Below are 23239 nucleotides of genomic sequence, written 5' to 3' on the forward strand. Positions count from 1 at the left end.
GTCATCATTATATATGGGCAACATGTGGTGAAGGTGCATTGAGTGGGTTAACAAAAACACATTTTCCCATGGCACATTAACCTGTTTTAACAATGGCAACTGGCTTTCTCAACACTTAGCTGCATCTTCCCAAGTGCCCTGCTGTCTATGGCAAATGAAATACTCCAAGATTTCATCACTTACAGACGGATGTATGACGTTACAACGCATGCTTTTACCACGCATGCCTTTACAACGTGTTTTTTACAACGCATGCCATTACAGAGCATAGTGCTTTGGGGCGCTGGATAGTGAATAGTTTAATTTACTATTCCAACTCCAGTCCCCGTGGATAGTAGGGAAGGTGTTGGATAGTACATTAAACCTATTCCCTATCCTAGAGCGCCCCCCAGCGCAATGCGTTGTAATGGTTTGCGTTGTAAAAGTTGCGTCGTAAAGGCACTGCGTGGTAAAAGTTGCGTTGTAAAGGATGTTCCCCCTTACAGACACAAGCGGGTAGATGGATAAAGTTTGCCTGAGTGTAATTAAAATTTAGAATGGAAAAGTGGAAATCTTTGCTGGGAAATTGGCAGCTGATTTACAAAGCCAGTTTTGCATGGGGAGCTTGCATTTACAAACTAGAACATCTCACAAAGAATACAGATTTGTACTTATTCAGAAGCGATGCTTAAGTGAGCAAAGTTAAGTGAGTGCCCTTTGTGGAGTATGAGAATAGGGGTCTATGAAAATGTGGCCGATATTGACAGAGTGATACATTTGTGGGGTGTCACAAACATTTTCAAAGTCTTTCTCATGCTTATCTGGGTTTCTAGACTTACACTTATTTGAAATAGTCGTAAGTGGTGCTGAAAGGTAGGAAACTGGAAGGATGTAACTGATTTTTCTAGGGTGTGTCAAGGGTTTACAATCTAAAAAATGTTCAATGGGATAAAAAAATCACTTTTACCATTTTTGACATTGGGCAAGTTGTCTAAACAATTGTATGCATATTCTGTGCAATAAATGGGCTCAGCACACGCAGAGCTCTATTCACAAAGATACATTTACACATGTAAATTTACACATCTGTTGAAGTACTCTTGCGGTTAGGTGTAAATTTACCTTCATGTGTTAATCCCTATTTCCAGGTGTAGTTTTCTGCTGACTGAATCTGGGGAGGTGATGATATCTACAAGTACAATTACGACAGTAAAGTTTACTTCTGGCACCAGAGCAGAGATATTCCTATGTCAAAGTATTCGGGAAAATTAATCAAGTTCAATATTATATATTTAAAATATACAAGTATATACTAATGTAAAAAAAAATGTAAATTAATTGAAAATAATTATTAATAACCTAGAATGATTAAAATGTATAGCACCTTAACCCATCAAATTAAATCCTAAATATTCAAATAATTTAAATATATTAATTTATTTGATACATTTTTTTACACAGAATATAAACAAATCTCTTCCATATCAGCCTATTAATATTTATTTAATAATTACTAAATATAAGTAAAAGATATTTGTTTAATTAATGGAAATAACATTTTATTAAAAGGTGTAATTCCTTATTTAAAAGTAGTTTTTTTTAATTTGTACATTATTTAATTTTTAATATAACTTTCTAAAACAGATAAAGGTTATAATGCATAAGCATGTGTATATGTGTATGTATATGGGTATATATATATATATATATATATATATATATATATATATATATATATATACTAGCAGCCCGCCCCAACGTTGTCCGGGGCAGAAGGGGGCTGGGGGCAGGTCCGCTGCAGGAGAGTGTGTTCTCTCTTCATAATAGTAGTATAGATTGTGCGACCTCCTCTGATATGTCTGTAAAACGTACCTTTTGTCCCGAAGTGTTGTACTGCATTATGTCCTCCTGTCTGGAATTTTTGTCCAGAATTCTGACCCTCGGTCCTGAATTTTTACACTTACCATCCTGAATTTGCACCCATGCCTGTTGGCCACCCTAATACATGCACACTACAACCCGTATTAAACTATAAATGGTTAAAAAGGCAAGAACGTGGCAGTGCAAAAAAAAACGACTATCTTACTTAGCTCCTAAGAAGGCGACTGGAATATTGCACAAAGCAGTGACCCAAGAACCTCCATGCCGTGCAAAAGTAATAGTAGGTACAAACACGTTTAATGAAGAACTGGCCCGCTGTTGATTATGCTCGTGCGACGTCATATGCTCTTCTGCCATCTAGTGGGATGAGCGTATAAAGACGGTACACGGATTCCTGAATCTCTCCAATAAAGACAAACAGTTCTTAAACCAAAAAGTCATTAAAATAGTACCATTGAAAATTGTTTATTTTCTACCGAACCATTGTGGTGAGAAACTCAAGTAGAGTCCTGCAAATGCATACGATTCTTATAAAGTTTCAGCCCCCTGACCTGTTTATGCTTGTGCCAAAATCGAGGCTCGACGTTGTCCAGGGCAGAAGGGGGCTGGGGGCAGCTCCGCTGCAGGAGACACGCAGCAGAGTGGCCAGCAGAGGTAGCAGCAGAGCGTACCCACCAGCATCACGTGCGCAGGGTGTTGTTTCCTTGCCCCCGTTTCCTTGCTCCTGGCCGCTTCTGCCCACGTTCGTTTTGTTGCTCCTGGCTGCTTCTGCCCACGCTCCTGTCCTGACTCCGGAGGCTGTTGGTTTGGCGCTCCTACCCGCTTCTGCATACGCTCCTGTCCGCTTTTGGCATGTAGAACTCCGTAGTCTGTCGGTTCGGCGCTCCTGTCCTGCCCACTTCTGGCCACGCTCCTATCCGCTCTCCGAGCACTTTACTACTTTACTAACATGGCGGACTCGTGATTGTGATGTCAGCAAGCATTAAACGCACACGCCCACCTCAGACATGGCGCTACTTCCAAGGGACTACTTTCTGAAAGAACATACTTTTCCCTTCTAAGGTATATTTTTTTATTGTATATCGCCTATGTCCATCTGCTTACCCTGACGTTTCCTATGATGTATTGGGTGTTTTGATTGGCGCTGTGGTTCCCGAGTTTACATATATATAATATATATTTCACTGGAAAAAAATGAAGGTTACAGGGATGTTATAGATGGGCTCTCATTTCACTTATACAAAACCAGTGGTGAAATTAAACAGTTATAGTTGCCTGAGCTAACTATAACTTACACCCCCTGCAATGCACATCTTATGACCGCCATATTACAAAACTCATGGCATGGTCAGTGACATCACTAATGACATCTCAAAAGACATCACTGATGACATAATCCACAGAACCACTCATACACACACTCAAACATGCACACAACCTCTCACATACCCATTCACAGACCCTGGGGTCCAGCCACAATACAATGGGGGGGGTGCGTAGCCCCCATCCCGGACTGATTTTGGCCCCTTGGACCCCATCCCCAGGGCTCAGCCTTGTAATACTGGGTGCCCTGGAGCAAGCCAGGGCACCCAGTCACCTGCATTGGGTACTGTGGGGGGAGGCTAAATGCCCCCATGGTCCCTGCTTCCTGCGGGAGCCGGCATTGACGCTGCATGGAGGGAGCTGCTGCAAAGGCAGCGCCCTCCATGCAGGAGCAATCATTCCATCTCTTTCCCTGCTCGCATGTCTGTGGGCAGGGAAATAGATTAAACCTCTGCTTCCAGCGGGTTTGAGAACTTTCACAGCTCCTGCCTGCTGGAACCTGAGTGTTTGCTTTTGCTTGGCGGGAGGTATCAAAGCTCCAGCCAAGCAAACAAAACAGCTATATCTCAGGGGTAGGCAGCCCCGGGACATAGCAGGAGCTGGCCCTGGGGAATGGTGGTCCACAGGGGCATGTATGGATGCAGAATGGGGTCTGCGCAGCGCCCCTCCTTCTGTTTGCACGGTCTGCCCAGGGAGGTTGTGGATATTGGCCCGCGAACTACCCGGGAGGGGGGCCTTAAAAAAAAAGATAAGCCCCTGGGAGGTAGTGGTCCACAGGATGAGGGGGTCTGTATAGCCTCCTCCATATTTATGTTAGCCCCTAGGAGGTGGTGGTTCCTGGGGCTTTGGGGGTCCACGCAACCACCCTCTTAAATTCTTCCTATAGTCCCAGGAGGTAGTGGTCCTGTGGGCTCTGGGGAGTCCGTGCGGTCCCCTCTAAGCATTTATATTTTGTAGCCCTGGGGGGGGGGGGGCAGTGGACTCCGAGGCCCCCCTGCTCACTATTTAAAATAGTTTAGAGAGGTGGTGGTCCCCGGGACCTTTTTAAGCCCTTGGTGGGGGGCCCTGTGCACCATCCATTTTTTTAATTAAATCCTCGTACCACCAGGACCTTTTACATTCACAGCAATATTCGTGAATATTTTGAGAAAATCGCCATGAATAAAAAAAATATATTTTTTTTTTTAAATCAGCTGAAGCGAGTCTCAAAATGGCTGTCAACACATCCTGCTTGAAGTGTTGGTAACCAATCAGAGCTCTGTATTTCCCAGCACAAGCTCGTTATTATTCGCCAATTAGGTGCGATCACAGATATACAAATTTGTATTTCCTTAAATGTCTCAACAATTACTGAAAGGATTTACACCAAAAAACAAAAAGCACAATCTGCGGACCAAAAGCTAGCTTTCTGCCAAATTTGGTGTAATTCTGTGCAGCGCTTCGGGCTGCTGCTGTGTCTAAAGAGACTATGTAAATTAACATTGGGAACACATTGGGAACACACTTTTTGACCCCCTTCCTTTTTTCTCGGCCCCCACTTGACAGATCACCCTGAAACTTTCCATTCACAGTAAAACTCACTATGACACTTTTAGGAAACTTTAGTGAAGATTCATCAAATGACGCCAAAGATATAGGCAAAAATCAAAAAATGCTTTATGTATAGAAACATGGTCCTAACTATAACTACCTACTGGTGACCGAACATCGGGAATATCAAATCCCAAACTTTACATCTATTCCAAAGAAACACATGTGCATGTGTTCTCAAAACATGTTGGGTGTTTCGCTGCCTGCACATTAAAAATGGGTGAAGACTGATACGTCTGGAGATCGCATGTGTTTCTTTGGATTAACTGCAAAGTTTGGGATTATATATATATATATATATATATATATATATATATATATATATATATATATATATATATATATATATATATATATATATATATATATCACACTTCTATTTGCATCACAGATTGGGCACTGCAAAGGCGGGTGCCGGTAATACGGAGATGCGCCGCAATAGAAATCTTCACGCTCTACCTTTCTCCCATTCGTGGACAAAGCGAAAGGCACTCACGGGGTCAGTTGCAGCAGCAGCAGGGGAGGGTAGGCCAAACAATGAGGAGGGTGAGTCACAGCACCAACCACACTAAAATCAATCCTCAACAGCGAAACGAGTTAATGGGTAAGATTCAAGGCTGGTACCCAGTAGTCAGTAGTGGGGAGGGAGAGAAGAGGGTAAGGATTGAGGCATCCGCCCCCTAACTTGAAGAGGTGAATTAAAAATGTAAACATGCTCAAAAGCGCATTTCAAAAAAGGTATAGTCTGGCAGCAAATGGCAGCTGCGGGCCCTACTAAACATGTCAAACAAAATTTTTATGGACAAGCAACAACAGAGGTGTGCATGGGCGTTATGTGAATGGGGGATCGAAAGAGAATGGATGTGTTTGAGGTGAGGAGTGGGATTTAAAAATCAGACAAACGGAGGGAGGGATTGTAATGGACAACCTTGGAGTGGAGTGCGGATGGGTCAACATGGAGTGAGCGGGGTTTAGGGGGAAACAGCACAGAGGAGGAGACGCCAGAAAACACAGGCACTCTCATAGTGTGCTAAAAGAACATGAAAAACATTCTTCCCGAAATTTAAGCAGTTGAAGAATACATCTCATCCAAGCAAAAGAATGGCAAATAAGCTATGTTCATAGGAAGGTACACACACAGTAAAAGGATGGATAGTCATTGAATGAAAACTAAGCAAATGAGAATGACAACCAAGCCAACCAACAATAAACAATAGGCTGGCTCTCAGCCACTGTAGGTTTTTGTTATAGGCAACAAGAAGTCTTTAGACAAAAGCCAGCTAAACTGTAGTTTATTCAGGTGTTTTTTATTGCACTGCCCAGACAAACAATCATATTTAAGAGATGAATGACGCAGAAGTGTAGACATTGCTAACCCACTCAACTTGAAGTAATGAATGTCTCCTCATACTGGTGATCATTCAACTGGATTTAAATAACAAAATCCACCCAAAGGAAGTCAGCAATTATTTTTTTTTCCTAATAAAAAATGTAGTAGTCATTTTAAAGTTTTTTAAAGTTTTAGGTTTACCTCAATAGAACGGAGTACTGTTTTTTAAATTTATTTTTTATAGTTTTATTTAGCGGGAACTAGACCCGAAGATATCAGGTATCAGAGCGCTTTACGGAGAACCAGTTTCGCTATAGACGGACACATCGTTTTTGTTAGGCACTGGCGAGATTACGTTATTTGCCCGGAATCACAGGATGTTGAGCGTCCCTGCTGACAGTCAAACCCGGTTACCCCTCTTCGAGGTCGACCACTCTAGCAGTAGGCCACATCCTCTCCATGCAACGGTGGTCAAAATTAGAGGTTGTAAAAGTTAGTTTCTATTGGACTGCTTTACACTCTGTATTGCATTTCTCACTGACTGCTTTTTGCCTCCTCCCTCTTGCTTCTGTTCACCAAGCTTTTGTATGAGCAGTTCAAGGGGGCTTTTGTTATGACTTCAGCATTTTAGGCATCAGTGGGGGAGAGCAAGAGGTAAGTTGCACTAGTATTCTGCTGGCCCAGTCTCAGATTTCAGGCAAAGTGAGCTGTAAGTACACAGATGCATGGTTGTGTACCCCAGGGGCTGATTTACAAAGCAACCATAGTTGTTGTGCTGCATTTCATTAAAGGGAAGGAGCAGGACAGAGCCATAGCTACTAAGATACGGCACTGTCCGGCTCACTCCCTTGTGTTGGCACACCATCCGGCTGCCTAGCGCTACCCACACACATTTGCACCTTAAGGAAAATGGTATCTGCGTCATTCAATCAATCAGGGTTGGTAAAGCGCAACTACTCACCCGTGAGGGTCTCAAGGTGATAGGGGAAGGGGGGCAGCTCCGTTGAGTGCTGGGTCATCCGTAGAGCCAGGTCTTGAGGTCCTTCCGCAACTGGGGGGCAATGTGGGCGCTTCCCCAAAATATTAGGCCTAGACAAACTTAAAAACATTTCCCAATTTGGGTGTATGCTGTTCAGTGCAGCACTCATGCAAAGTCAACAAAATTGGTGAAATAAAACATTTCTCCTTTTTAACACCACCCTCAAACTGTTTTTTTTTTTTTTGATACCAAGCCCTTCTACAAATGTTAGTAGATTGAGCTTTGTTCCAAAACCCTAGGGTGGTTACATTTTGGAATTCCCATGTTCCACCGATGGCGCATCCTCTTGACGTAAAGCAATGCAAAGCGGCATTAGCACTACTTTTTGTTATTTTAAGACTACTTTCCAAAGCATACAAACTGTGTGCTGGAAAGTAAATCCCAAATACACACTTTGAAGTGGTTCGTGTTACTTTTGTGACGCAAAAAAGGTGCAAAATGTTAGTAAATCTGCACTCAAATGTTGAAGGAGAAAGGAGTCGATGTGACCTCCTTTTGCTTTATCTTACACATACTATACATTCACAAGATCCTATTTTTTCAACATAAAGAATCTAAGATGATACCTCACAGACTTGAATGAGACAGGGGCCGGTTCATATGCCACATGTGTGCATGCTCAGATATTATTTCTGAAAACAGCTTTGCCAGAATTCGGTGCAAGGGCAGTGTAGGCACAAGCACTATTGTATTCTCTCTTCAAAACATGGCTGGATGGATATATCATCTTTGGAGTTAATGGAGAGGGATGGCTGGGCATGCAAGCTACTGTTATCATGCAGTGTTTGCACTGACGCTTGCCTCCTTCAACAATCTAGGTGTAACATGATACCTCACAGAATCAAAGGAGATATATGTTCCTGCATGCGCAGCATGTGTACGATAACATTCAAGTTCATGCCATCCTGCATCTGCAACCATCCTTCACAGGCTTTGGCGAAATGGCCGGCTGCAGACCTGCCAACTATTGAAAACATAGGACTGTGTTAGATGGGGACGAGGCCTTGGAGTTAGCGGGGCTTTCTGCTGATAACAGCCTGAGGCACTTCTACTCTCCGCCTTCCCCCTCCCACACAAAGAAACACAAAAGTGCTCCTGAAGCTGCTGTCCATGTCCTGGGAAAGTTCACACCCTGGAATGGACATCAAATGTGAAGAGCCTATGAACCCAAGATGGAGCCCTGTGCAGGAGTTTTTAGCTCAGTTTATGTTTCACAAGTGATATTGGCTCTTCACCGGGAAACCGTGTTATTGGAGCCAATATTGTGTGATACAGTGGGACGATGTGAGTTGGAAAAAATACTTGTAATATACACTGTTACACATGCTGCTTGTTCAGGACTCCTCGTTGTTTAGAAATGGAGAGGCAGTGTTCTGGACTGATTCTGAGATACACCTTCGGGTGTGAGTCATTTGCGCCATATCAGATGCCTTTAGCATAACAAAACATAACATAACATAACACAACACATCATAACATAACATAACATTATCAGTCAGATCCTTTCCGCACCTATATGATGTCTCTCAGACAATTGCGTAATGCAAAATGATGGGACCCCAGCAGAATGTGATGTGGGATCCTGAGTCTCCATATCTCAGAGATATTCATTGGCCTTTGGCTGAATGGGGTCCCCATGAGGATTTGGGACCGCCTGAAGGGTTGGGAGCCCTTTGTCACAGCAGGGATCAGGGGCCTGCATTACGCCCTGGCCCTTAGCCACCGACGTTTGAGAATGAAGTGGAGTCACATGAGTACTGGCAGATGGAGGGTGCACCTGTGCCACACACAATGTAGGTGCCAGCACGGCACAGCCAGCAGTGGCATGCTCTGCCTGTCATGGGTGGCGGTTGTGCTGCCAGCCCCCATCCCTGCGGTGGTAGGTGCTGAGGAGACACTGTGGGGCAGATTTACGAGTTCTGGCGCATCTCTGCAAATCAGCAGGGATGCGCCAGAAAAGATGCAACGCGCAATTCCCTCCCTGCGCCACCACAAATGCGCTGCATTTACAATGCAGTGCACCGTGGCGCAAGGATAGGGCGATGCGCGTCGCATCCTGTGCCGTAAGGGCAGCGCATTGCTGGAGTCGTGTCGTGTCGCAATCGCATACAGGCTCCAGCAGTACTCAGGGGCGACCTATGCCCAACATGCTGCATCACTCCTTACGCCTGCTTCAAGCAGGCGTAGGGTTTTGCCGTAGCATGGACGTAAAAGTGACTCAGTGAAATCTTGTAGATTTCACTGCATCACATTTACGAGGCGTTCCTGCGACGGAACGCCCACATGAAACCTAGCGCAGGTTTCATGTGGCGTAGGGCTTTACAACGTGACGCATCTCCCTAGATTCGTCACATTGTAAATAAGGCGCAACGTGGCGCACGGTTCACGCCGCCGCTGCGTTACAGAAGTGACGCAACGGCGGCGTAAATGTGGCGCATGGGGTTTGTAAATCTGCTCCTCAGTGTGACTGAGCAGGACTCAGTTGATACGAAGTGACAGTGTGGATGACAGACCCGCATCTAAAATGACATTATTCAGAATTAAATCTATTCAGACCTTCATTTGGGCGGATACACATTTCTGTGCTACTTGCCTCTTTTGGCTATAGAAATTCCATGACAGGATGCTTATGCAATCCATGAAAGTGAAAAAATAATACAGATTTTTTGTATAAAAAAGATATGCAAACGATTCAGCTTGGCCTGCAGTGCTTCCCTCCTAAGGTTCCTGTGAAGAACTAGTATGAATTGTCGTTCTTCTAAGACAGGGAGCTTCAACTTACAATGCTGGAAACGACTGTGGAATTCAGCTCTGCCGGCCTGCAAAGCAATCCCTTATGATGAATTACAAACACGTGCAATTCGGGAAGGGACTGTATAAAATATGTTCGGCCAAATTGTGAAAAACACGACCGGCTGCCAGAAACAGACTAGCAGCCTCCGAGATGCAAAGCTGCAGCTCGGTACTGTACTTTGTTCCTTGCTTACTGTCCAGCCCTCTTCAAGCAAAACTAAAGTAAACAAGGATCACTGCGCATCTAACCTGGTTAAAAGAAACTGATGCATTTACTGATATGTTAAAAGAGTGTGGGGGGAGATCTTTTGGCCTTGAAAGACAACTCTTGCTACAGCTTATTGCAAACAGAGGCAATTTAAGCATGTCAAAGATGTTTGTCAGCATTTGAAAATGAACTGGAGAAAGTCTGGGGTCAAACTGGGTGCCATAAAACAAATCGTGTCTTTTGACACTGCCAGACATGGATGCCACTTCTGCTGCCAATAACTACAAGCAGCAAGACCTGCTTATATATAGCAAGGTTAGCAACGTAGTTTGGTAGGGGGCCTGAAAATAGTGCAGGGCAGATTTCATGCAAACGTCATGTGGCGGCGGCTCCTCCACGTGGGCGTCGGTGCGTCGCCCCACTGATTTCTCGCAGTGCACGAAGCAGAAACGTAAAATGGCATGAATACCATTTTAAGTTTCTGCTTCTCGCACTGCCAGAAAGCAGAAGAAGGGTATTCCTGATTGAGGGTGGGCGGGTGTATGGGTCAGGGAGGAGTGGCTAGCCCAGTGTTATGAGCGCTGACTGTTTGGTCGGCCCCAGGGCCCACCAAACCGGTCATAGCACTCTCTGTTTTCTTCATGTAGGCTGCAGTGCAGCCTGCATGAAGAAAACAGCCTTCTCTTAGACGCATGTAAGGATGGCGTCCTAGCCAATCACAACACTGCCCTTGCAGTGTTGTGATTGGCTTAGGGAAGAGAGGGAGGCTGCCTGCTTCTGCTTCCTATGAGCAGGAGTTGCAACGCGGGAGTCCGGGACCGGAGACGAAGGTAAGGTTTTTTTATTTTTTTTATTAAATTAACCCTCCTACCCTCTCCCGCGCGCCCCGCCCACCCACCCGCGCTTCATGCCGGCCGCGACTGCTCCAATGCACAGACCCTGAGATGTCACTGTGACTTGGTTCCACTTTCTCATCCACACAGTCTTTGTTACACCATTGTGCAGCTACCATACCAGTTTGTGTAGCAAAGAAAACTAATTGTGTGGCTACCTGCCACAGAAAGGGTTGTTCGGGCGTCCCTCCCAGGGATATAACCGACAGCATGGGTCATATTATGTTATGTGTATTTGTAAAGCGCACTATCACCCACGAGCCTATCTTCGTGCTGAGCAGGTGTGTGTGCCTAATGCTGCCTAGGGCAGGTTGGATAATTGAAAAGTCAAGTATTCAGGATGTGATGTCCTGTGATGTCCGGGGATATCATTTTACTTCTGGTGGTGCCACTGGGCTCAGTGGCCACAGCAGACCTCCAATGTATGACCATTATAAGTGTTTCATTACAGATAGAACTGTTCCTGAATATTGTGTTAGAAGAAAAAACACACCATCCTCCAGTAACAAATGCTTAGTGTTCATTTAAGCTCTTTGTCTTCGAATAGCTTGTTAAATATCAAATGGCTTCTATGACCTAATATAAAATATTGCAAAACCAAGCTACTACAAAATGAAACAGCATGCTGGCTTGCTCATTGTTATTACATACCCACTGTATTGCACAGACAGTGCAATACTATAGAGTATGTGTGTGTGTCTCTCTCTCTCTTTCTCTCTCTCTCTCTCTCTCTCTTTTGGGAGTTTTGGACATTGGGTCATGTAGGTCTACTATAAAAAATATAGGAAATTCTACTGGCTAAAAAAAAAATCCTAAGTGAAATCAAAAGACATTAAAAACAAGTGTCAGGTTTTGAAATCAAAAGACATTAAAAACAAGTGTCAGGTTTGAAAATCCGGCTGTAATCTAATGGAAGATCCACCACAGCAGTGGCACCCATTGTAAACCACATGCTGTTGGTTGACTGGAACGCCTGCCGATGAAGGCTCAGGTGTTTCCTCAGTCAATGAATCAATCAAACATTTGTAAAGCTCGCTACTCACCCGTGAGGGTCTCAAGGCGCTGGGGGGTGGAGGGGTGGGGAGCAGCTACTGATCAAACAGCTAGGTCTTGAGAAGTCTCCTGAAGGTCAGCAGGTCCTGGGGGCAGTCAAGGGGGCACCGTGAGCACACAGGTTTGCATGGGCGAGGCTGCTGTCTGCCGGAGAGGTTAAACTCTTAACCAAATGTTGAATCTGAAATGCAAGTCCTTAGCAACATATACAGTTGTCATACTTACTCAGAAAATCATCCCTTGCTTTTGAACGTTATGTGTACTTGTTATGTGCACAACAGTGGGGCCATTAAAACGCCACAGGCCACACCGATAGGGGGACATTTTGTCCCCAGTCTGATTCCAAAATCTGTTGGATGCAGAATGTGGAATTTGATTCATGGATATACTTTAAATCTATTCTTTCTTTTCTTCAGCCGACTCCCTACCACTCTCCACACAGCTCTCCGAAGAAGAGGAGAAGGTAAGTGAGAAAAGCGGGAGATTATTTAACAATGGAAGATTTGTAAATTAATTCACTGTAGCCAGTTTTGACTATAACTGAGGAATTAATCCTAGCTGCAAGGCTGAATGAATTATCATTGGAGTGCTTCATATAGGCCACTGAGATCGATGTCCACATCTAGGGGGCCAAATCCTGTCAAGTTGGCTTTACATTCACTGTCACTGATGAGTCATTAGCAGCGGGTTAGTAACCCTTTCCCCATATTTAAACAGATGGCCTTCATATCCATAATTCGAACTCGTCTTTGTCATCAGGGGTTCATTCCGTAGCACCTGTACCCACTTAACTATTCCTGAGTATGGCACTGTCTGTAGGTTTATTATCAAATATAGGTTCTTCTGCATGAGCAAGGGACATATAGGGCCGGATTTAGGGCCTATTTTAGAGTACTATCAGTCCATCAGGGCGATAGAGTATTGTACTCCGTCACCTTGATGGAGTAACCACTCTCCAAATTTAGAAATGTTTGCTGCCCTAGCTGGCACTTGTGCTATCACAGAGGTTCCTGTCAATGCATTGAAAGTGTGTCGTTCGGCTCTGTCATGTTGTACAGCACACTTTCAATGTATTTTCTACATTTTAAAAAGATAATCCCAAGGCAGATTTTCTTTTTGAAAATAAAATAAGAAATGGCTCTTCGCAATGGGAGTTTCCTCCCAAGGCATGGTGGGGTCATTGATATATTTTTACTTTCACTTATTCCCTTTTTGCATGCCGGTCAGTGAAGGTTAAAGCTTGCCATTTGTTTGCTCACTCTAAATGGCGAGGATGGACAAATGGCAAAACCTCAAATGGGCCTTACTATGTCTGGCCGTTGGAGGAGTATGTCAGTGACAGAGATGGAATTGTCTCCGCTGCTGACATACTCATGGTCAGTTCAACTCCAAATGAGACTGGCAGACTTTGAGTATGGCGAAAATGATACTCGGTCGCAAATTGCCATGGTTAAATGTATTCAAGATCCTTGTGTGATAAAACTCGGGGGCATATTACCAACAACTAGCGATAATTATCGCTATGTTGGCTTAGCGGCAATATTTTTATCGCCGAGCTGCGGCGATTTTTATCGCTTAGGAACCTTGCTATTATCAAGGTTTATCTCCTAAGCGATAAAAATCGGCCGAAATGCATGAATATCGCTGAAAAGTCTGCGATATTCATGCATTACCAAGCTAATGCTCTTAGCCATGTTATCCACCTACCATTGGATAACATGGCTAAGAACTGCTCAGGGGCAGGTGTTAGCTTTTGGAGATATTCGCACTTAGTGTGAATATCTCCAAAAGTTGGTAATATGAGATAGCGATGTTAGTGACTGTTTCCAGTCGCTAACCTCTTGGCACGCCCACTTTGCATGTCATTAGTGATAAATTTCACTGACATGCAAAGCGGGGCCCAAGATGGTCGCTTTCTCCTACTAGCTGTCGCTAACTGGTGTTAGCGACAGCTAGGTAATAGGGAGATAATTTTATCTCCGCTTTCTTGGTTTTCAAAGCCAAAAAAGCGGAGATAAACCCCCTTGATAATATTCCCCTCAGTCCTCAAATTGCTTCGATCCAGGGTGTCCAGTCATCCACAATACACAATTACCTAAGCGTCTCTATTGTCTTTTCTCCTGCCAGGTCAGTAAGTGCATCATGGAGGTACTGGCGGATACTCTGTCTAACCCGATTCCCGCCCAAATCAGCAGTGACTGCAGAAGAATACTGAAGGAAGGTAAGAACAAGAACACAAAAAAACAAGCAATTCCTCAAAAATGACACCTCTCTGTTTACACAGCACAGTTAAGCGAGTGGAGCAATGCCTAAACCTACAACTAAGGAAAAGGTAACACATTAAGATAATCCTTTAACCTCAAAGTATCAGAGAGAATAGGAATGGTTTCCACAAGGCCAAACCCCGCCATACCTGTGGTGGTGTGAAGGAAATGTAAACAAGGCACTTTGCAGGAAGACCATTGTCGGGTGGAGCTGGAGGGGTTTAACGTCAAGATAAGAACACCATCCAGGCTTCACAGCTTTAGAAGGTCCTTGGAAGGTGGCAGGGTCACCGTGGGTGCGCTAACATAAACGCTATACTTCGCTGCTAGTCCTAGCTAAAGAAATGGAAGAGTGTCACCTTAACCCTGTCCCTGATAATACTACTGGTGCCACAAGGAAGGCTAGGTGTATGAACATAAAGCAGAAGTAAAGGTGTCAGAGCATGTTGGTGAACGCTTCAATGGGAATGTGTCCATGCCATTCTAAAAGTATATAGTACATGTGTAAACTCCATAATGGTAGTCAACATTTTTCACTCTTACAACTACATTTGCCACAGAGTCATCAATCTGACATTAAAAACAGTCTCTAGACTCAAGTTACCATGTTACACCCCCCCTCCCTCCCAGCAGGTCTGGGTGTGTTCTATGGGATATCTTTGATCACAAGTAACGTCAAGTTTTGGAAAATACATATTAGGCCATGGGCATGCATAATGTCCCTCCCAACATGGGTAGGAAAACAGTTTGCAAAGGGCACCCAGAGAGAGGCTAGTACAGATTCACCAATTAAATCCTATAAGGTTGTTTGTGATGGACTTAATCCATGCCCACATTTGCAACAGTCGCCATGAAACTCTGCGGACGCCATGTATACGTACTATTCATGGCCACTGGTACTACGAGTAATCACCTAGGTCAAGCATGAATCAAGAAACCACGTTGGCACTGAATATATTTAAAAAGCGTCCATTAACAAACAGAATTAAATCAGAGGAGCAGAAATATAACATTCCCATCAGGGGAACCACTGGAGGCTTCACCATCAAGAGGACAGACTCCATTCTCAACCTACACAGGGACTATACTTACTTCCAGTAATGGTTGGTGGACTTTGAAATTGGTTGGGTACAAAAGCATTTCTCAAAATAGGCTGAGCAACCAAAGCAATTGAGCCTGATGTCCTTTAGGAGGGTTCAGGAAGTGATTTTGCCTCCCAAGAAAAACTTGACATAAATTGGGCAAAATGGTGCATTTTACATAGAAGCATAATTTTCACAAAAATTGGATAATGCCTGGAAATTCTGAAGGGGCCAGCATGAATATTCCATTACTTCTGCAGCATGCCATGCCATGCCAGACCTACCCAATGGCGGCTGCCATGTACCGAGGGTGGTGAGGCGCAAAGAAATAAAATAAAACGCTTACCTTGAGGCGCAATGTGATGTCCTCCTCCACCGATCGTCTACCTTCCAAGCAGGCTCCATCACAGGACCAGGAAACTGAACTAACCAATCCTGGCACTGCTATCACAGCATGAGAGCAGCGTCTGTATTGGATAGCGCAGGCTCTCTCAGCGCTCCTAACAGCACTGGAGGCCTGTGCTTTCTCTAACCCAGCTGTCTAAGACAGCAAGGTTAGAGAACCTTAAAATGCGCATGCCTGGCTGGCCGTCCTAAGACAGCCGGACAAAGAGACATGCGCATTTTAAAGCATGCAGCTCCCTTCTGCCACTCAGCAGCATTGGCTCTGCCCCGTCCTGTCACTCAGTTCAGGGTGGGTCGATAGCTGAAATATATAGTATAATAAATACAATTTATTAGCAATTTATTTTTCAGCTCCGGCCTGTTGGGTGGTGCTCCTCTGCTTAAAAGGAGGTGCCGCCCCTGTACCTTCTCGCTGCATAGAGACCCTCTCAAAGAAAACTTTGAAAACTGTAACAGAAGAAATGATTTGCTTACATAAGAGCTGCAGGCATTGTACACAGTTAAGAAAATCATGCAATGCAAAATTACCAGTCAGATATGCCATGACTTTCCCCAGCTGGATTACAGGAATTGCTCTGGTAACTGAGCAAATTGCACTAGTGACAAGGCAATTTTGCACTGTCAGATTATTGCCATATGACATTCGCACTGACTGACCAATACTGGAACAACTTTTTCTGAAAACAACATTTTGCACTGGTTGATCAATGCAAATGCCAATCCAAACCCGCACTGGTATTAGTGGGGATTTGCTGATCCACCGCTGCTGTGAATATACTCTAGCCACAAGGAGCACTGAGATGCTTGATTTGACATTTATCATCATTTCACCTTGCCTGGTTCATTACATTCTTTTTATAATGTATTATTGTTCATTTTAACTTACGTACACATTTTCGTTTCTTTAGTGCATCCTACTGAACTTGTTTATTTGCAATAACTATTGTTTATGATTTGAAATCTGAACAAAATGATTTTGGACCCATGTAAATGGCTTTATACATTCTGGACCGTGTAGACTAGATGAAATAGATGTATATTGTTGTGTAATGAGGCTCACAAACCTTAAAGGAAACATGTATTCTTTGGTACTCACACCTCCTGTCTATTGGTGCAGCAGAGAAAACATCTCCCCACACAGGCTGAGGCAGTTCCACTCTATTTTGGTCATTCCACTGTGGAGGCAGAGCTCTTCTAGGAGCCCCAACAGATAAAAACCTGGGGCCTCATTTATGAGGCTGTACGTCACTTTTACACCGCCGGTACGTCACTTTTTATGACGCACCAGTGGCATAAAAAATGTGCCTTGTTGCACCATATTTGCAAAGTGACGCATCTAGGTAGATGCGTCACTTTGTAAACCCCTGTGCCACATTATACCTGCGCCAGGTATAATGTATGCAAGGGGGGCGTATTGACGCAAGAAAGGGTCATGGAAGTGACGCAGTGAAATCTATAAGATTTCACTGCGCCATTTCTAGTACTCAAATGCGTCAAAATCTTACGCCTGCCTCACAGCAGGTGTAAGACTGACGCAAGCCCTTTCACATGGGGCTTGCCCCATGTGAAAGGACACATTGCTGGAGTTGCGTCACTTTTGTGACACACTACAGCAATGCTTCACTTTTGCGCCTACAGATGGTCAGAAACACGGACGTATCTGTAACTCCTTGCGACATGATGCGTCATACTGTATTGATGACGCATCATTGGTGTCGCAAGGAGGGCGCAGTGAAAAGTGATGCATCGCTGTTTTTACGCAGCGTTGCGTCACTTTTCATAAATGAGGCCCCAGCACTGTGGCGGGTCCATCATTTCCTAGTGGCAATGAGGAACTATTGTCCAGGATAAGGGTAATGGAAAAGTACGCACAAATAAAGGCGATGCTTATGCTATCCACATTATAAGTTTGCCTGACATACTGAGAGAAAGGTGGTCTCGCACAATGGGTTATGCTGATCTTTCATGGGTGGGGCAACACTGCAAATGGTGCCAGATGTGTTACTCTAAAAGGTGCTGCTGGTCCACTACCATTTTCAGTAGCACAGACAGAAGTCAGTGGTAGGTGCTGCTGACATTTTGTGGCAAATAGACCATCATCTGGCTCAAGGCCTAAATTCAATTAAGTTTGGGCCAGAAGAGAATACCGATCTGAGTTGAAACCTTTCACAATGTCAATGATTTTGTTTTACAGATGAAAGAATTGTGTCAATGCTTCATCATCAACACCTTATGAGGGAACTGGAAGACCTTAATCATCGAGGTAAGGTTTATTAACGATTAGAAACTATTCCAAAACAAACATCCACAAATCTATCAATTATATTTCCATCAAATTAGCCATTATACAGTAGAATAGAAGCTAAAATGGGGAGCATAGATGAAGTCATCGAATGGCTAGACCCGTCAAAATGGGGGCATAGAGTTATGATAGTTAGAAAACGTTCGGTGAGGGTGGGAAAGAAAATTCCTAGGAACCTTTTTTTTTTTGGGGGGGGGGGGGGGGGGGGGGGGGTTATATAGCACAAACTTGACCCGAAGGCATCAGAGCGCTTTACATGAGCACTAATTGCATTAGAGATGGACGCATTCATTTTGGTAGGCATGGGGAGATTAGGGGATTTGTCCAGAATCACAGGATGTTGAGCGTCCCTGCTGAGACTCGAATCTGCTTCGAAGTTTACCGCTCTAGCCGTAAAGCCACATCTCCCTTCTATCCTAGGATGTCACCTGAACATGACTAAAGACCAGAAACCACTGCATACTACATTCTTATGTTTCAGAAAGAGGTCCCGGAGTTACTTTCCCTAGTTCCTAGTTTGCTCAAGGCAACATTTTGACAATTAGCACAAAATGTTAAGACCAAGATTAACACCAACTAAAATTCTAGTAGATGCAAGGACAAAAGACTCAGACTAGGTGGCAGATATACTAATATTTTGCACCAGGTTTGCATCACAAAATTAACACAAACTAGTGCAAATGTTTACTTTTAATTTACTTTCCACTGCAAAATACGTTTTGAGCTGGAAAGTTGCTTCGAAGTAATTCAAAGCATCGCAAAACACTGGTTTGCATTACTCTGCATTGGGGGCATTTCAGGGGTGGTACATGGGTGTTCCCATGCAACCACCCATGGGTTTATGATGCAGGGATCTATGTACTAACAATAGTAAGGAGGGTTTAGCGGCCAAAGATAGTGTCTCATTGGAAATGGTATTAACTTGGAGAAATGCTTTTATTTCTCGACATTTTCCAAGTGTAGCCTCCCAGTACAAAACCTAAGCTAGACATGATGCAGACACCTTTGCACTAGATGCAGGTGTGTGTGACTCTAGGCAACCTGATTGTGCCCCAGCACTAGGGAGAGAGCAGGACAGAGCCATATCTAATATAGATATTGCGCTTTCCTGCTCTCTCTCTCTCACGCAACGCAGCGCAGCAAATTTGATTGGCATCTTTTTAAATATGCCTCTAAATGTTGTATACTGCTCCCCAACATTATTAACCAAAATACAAGGTAACAGACTATGTGACAAGAAAGCCTCCCACAATTACAGTGCATTTTAGTAGTGGATAGGATAATTAGTTGTGACATTCTAAATGGACATTTTCAACCCGGAAATAAATCTGCCATAAGAGCAGGTCAAAATGATGAATTAGCGATTTTTAAATCTTTTTAAAAAATGGTAACATCAGTTTGGAATGTATTTTCTAGCAGATATCAATTGTGTCCACATCTTTTGTCAAGTGGACACTATCTGCAAGAAAATGCATTTAGCAGAAGAATGTCTTTACAAATAATCAAACAATGCTTTCCTAAATTTAATGTCTGCGAGTTTCCTTTGTCTCTTCAGTGCAGTCAAAAGCATCTTCGATTTACTGGCCCCATTTCCTTTGTTTTCTTCACATATATTCTTCATAGGCATTTCAAGCTTTAAATTTCAGTGGTGGCTTAACCAGCCTCCACTGGTTATTTTGATATTTTAAGGTCACATGCATTTTATTTCGACGGAATAAAGACCATTCTCTTCTCAAATAGGTAATTTTTCACATATTGTAAGCAAGTGTCCAAAGTTTTGAGTTACCTTTGGAGGCGCTTTCATTCTGAAGGTCTACACAGCATCGGTCTTCCTCCTTCAGCAGGACACCAGCACATGTGGCGATAGTAGGAAGGAGATATGGCTTAAGGGCCAGAGCTGCCAACTTTGGCACTGGGAATCCAGGTTGGAGTCCTGGCCTATGGTTATCATACTGTGGTTCTAGGCAAATCACTTCATCTACCCAACCTAAAAATGTGTAATGTAATCTGGTTCTCATGTAAAGTGCTCTTACGGCTTTGGGTAAAGTTTGTATTATACAAAACAACAAAATACAATCCATTTTATTTCAGCAGCACACCCCTTGGAAGTGATCTGTGGGTTTTGCATCCCTCTTTCAACCCTTTGTGCTTTACCATCATCCCAGGAGTCTGTAGAAAATAATGGGGCTTATATACAAGGAAATGGCGAAGCGTGGCATTAAGCAAACATTGCTAACGTCAGGCTCCGCCATTCTGAAAACGCAGGGATGCGTTGTAATCACAAGAATGTGGTGCACCCCTGCATTTGCCCTAATGCTGGCGCTAAATCTAGCTGCTTAGCGCAAACGCAGGCACCCTTGCACCATGATGCAAGGGTGTCTGCTTTGGGGAATGATTGTTCATGTGCAGGAAGGTGCCCTTCCTGCACATAAACAATCATTTAAAAAATGACGATTTGCAACTTCTATGTGTGCTGTACAATGCAGCTCACATAGGAGTTACAATTCGCCATTCTGGATTGTGTATGTGCAGGGAGGGACACCTTCCTGCACATGAACAATCATTCAAAACCATTTGCTGTTTTATGTGTGCTGCACAATGCAGCACACATAGAAACAGCAATAACGAGGCGAAATGAAGCATTTCGCCTCTTTTCTCTATGTTAAGACCAGGTTGTCCCTGGTCTTAATTTTGTCGCTGTCTCCTATTTACGTCACCCTTGTAAATACGGAGCAGTGTCAAAATCAATGTGTTTTGAGTTGGAACAACCATTGCATGCTGTGGCGTGAAAGGGGGCCTTATTTACAAGGCGGTGTTAAGCTACATTAAGTGGCTTAACGCTTTCTTGTAAATAAATTGAAAGGCTTATCGCCACAGGAACATCAAAAAAAGTGACATTCCTGTGGCGATGGGGGCTTGTAAGTATGCCCCTCAGTGGTAAAAATGTGATGGCCACCTTTCACATCTGCACTTTGCTGCGACCAAGTAACCTCCAGTAATGCCTTACAAACAGCAAATTCATTCATCCATGTACTAATGTAGTCATTCAACCTCTGATACATGGACATTTTCTAGAAGAGCAGTACATTACAATTCTCTCCTATTGGCAATAATGACCTTCATTTAAAGAATATTAGAAAAGGAGAAATTATATTTCATTGTATGTGAATATCCACACATTAAAAATTATTTTTGCATTTAGATTAATACTGTCTCAACTAATGAGTTAATGCCACAGCACTGAATAGAAAGAAATTATGAATTTAGCACCTGCTAAAAGCTGGTGCTAACTTTCCACTTTTAACCCCTTCGCTGCGGGGTGTTTTCCCCCGCTGTGCGGAGGGAGGATGGCCGCGTACGGTGCCGAGCTCAGCTCGTCATGAAGCGCAGCGGAGCTGCACTCATGCCGAGCTGAGCTCGTCACGGCCACACCCGTTTTTAGAATGTTCAGCACAGCGGGGAAATTAGCCCTGCATGCGAACGTTCCAACGGCCGTGACAAGCTCAGCTCGTCATGAGTGCAGTTCCGCTGCGCCTCATGACGAGCTGAGCTTGTCACCAGCACCCATGTGGTTAAATCACCATCTCTAAATGAGCCCTAAAGTGAAACAGTCATTAGGAGATGAAGTTCCAGACCCAGATTCGACCGCTTTCCACACAATAGGCAAATATGTATTGTGAATTTTCTGCCACTGATAATTGTAACCTTTTGTTCTTCAGAGAATTCTAAACACAGATTTGGCCAGGAAGGAGGCCACGGTGGATGGGAGGAGCAGGGAGAGGACAGCGATGAAGATGAAATAAAGAAGCGAAACCAGGAGGCAGGAGCAGCCCACCAAAGAGACCCTGAGAAGAGGGGGACTGACAGTAGCGGGAAAGAGGTGAAGACGGAAGGCGGCAAGAGTAAACGGGAACATGAAGATGTCAAGGAGTTTGAGAAGACGGAGAAGATAGAAGAGAAAGTGAAAGAGGAAAAAGTATCTCATGCAGAGGATGACACCAAAGTCCGAATGGAGGAGGCCAAAGAACTCTTGGAAGATGAAGATGAAGAGGATGAGGACAAGAAGAAGAGGAATGCCCCGGGTAAAAGGTCAAGGGAATATTTTGAAGATGACAAAAGGAGAGAGCATGAGAAGGGTAAACATGGAGCAGCCCTGAATGAAATCCTAGAGAGGCTTAGCAAGGACGCCCATCAGGCTAACAAGAAGATGGCCGAAGTTAAGAAACACTTCAGCGATGAAGACAGCTCAGAGGAAGAAAATTTCCATCATGGCGGTTTCCATGAGGGTCATCATGGAGGCCACCACAGAGAGCATGAGAACTGGGAAGATGAAGAAGAGGAGGAGAAGAAATCTGGACCCCAACAGAGGAGTGTCAGCAAGAGGGTGGATGAAAAAGCCAGCGATGAAGAAACAGCACAGTTTGAAGCTGAAGAAAAAGGAGTAAAGATATCCAACATGAAGAGTCACTTGCACGGCAGCCACGGTGGGGGGCATCTGAGCGAGAAACCATGGGAGGACAAGAGGCACTTTCACAATCATGAGAGCGACAGTGAGGAGGAATTGAGGAAAAGGCACCACGAGGAGGATCCCTACCTTAAAAAGCACCTTGAAGACGAGGAGGAACGAGAGGAGGATGAGGAAGAGATGGAAGAGAAGGAAGCAGCTAAAAAAGAGGTCAGTAAAAGCCTCTTCTAAAACACAAGTTCAGTCGATCGTGAGAACGGTGATAAAAGTAATTTTCATTTATGAGAGAAGGTGAAAATATTGCTGACTGTCATGAAGTCTCTATACTTCTCAGGCAATGATAATTGAAGCCATTTTGATTTTATTATGAGCCCTTTTCATATAGTTCATTACTATCTGCTGGTTTCACCACTTTCAAATGTATTTCCTAACAATCTATATATAGTTTTGTATGTACAGAAGAGGTACAGTGACATCCCTTATGCAAGGCGGAGAGGATGTGGCCTAATGGCTAGGGCGGTCAGCCTCTAATCTGGGGAACTGAGTTCGAGTCTCGACAAGGACATGCAACATCATGTGTTTCTGGGCAAATCACTTAATCTCCCATGCTTAACAAAAATGAATGTGTCCTC

At 43.9% G+C, this 23239-nt stretch overlaps 1 protein-coding gene across 1 annotated transcript in view; it reads left to right on the plus strand.

Annotated features, from left to right (window-relative positions):
* The window catches only part of LOC147692524 (uncharacterized), a 114583-nt gene that overhangs the window by 82714 nt on the left and 8630 nt on the right, over window positions 1–23239 (plus strand). Inside the window, exons 2-5 of the mRNA XM_086938740.1 lie at window positions 12506–12552; window positions 14217–14310; window positions 18035–18103; window positions 21862–22817. Of these exons, the coding sequence (XP_086794866.1) occupies window positions 12506–12552; window positions 14217–14310; window positions 18035–18103; window positions 21862–22817 (1166 nt within the window). The remainder of the gene's footprint in view (window positions 1–12505; window positions 12553–14216; window positions 14311–18034; window positions 18104–21861; window positions 22818–23239) is intronic.

Source organism: Lissotriton vulgaris, chromosome 9 (assembly GCF_964263255.1).
Source record: "Lissotriton vulgaris chromosome 9, aLisVul1.2, whole genome shotgun sequence".
NCBI classification, from domain to species: domain Eukaryota; kingdom Metazoa; phylum Chordata; class Amphibia; order Caudata; family Salamandridae; genus Lissotriton; species Lissotriton vulgaris.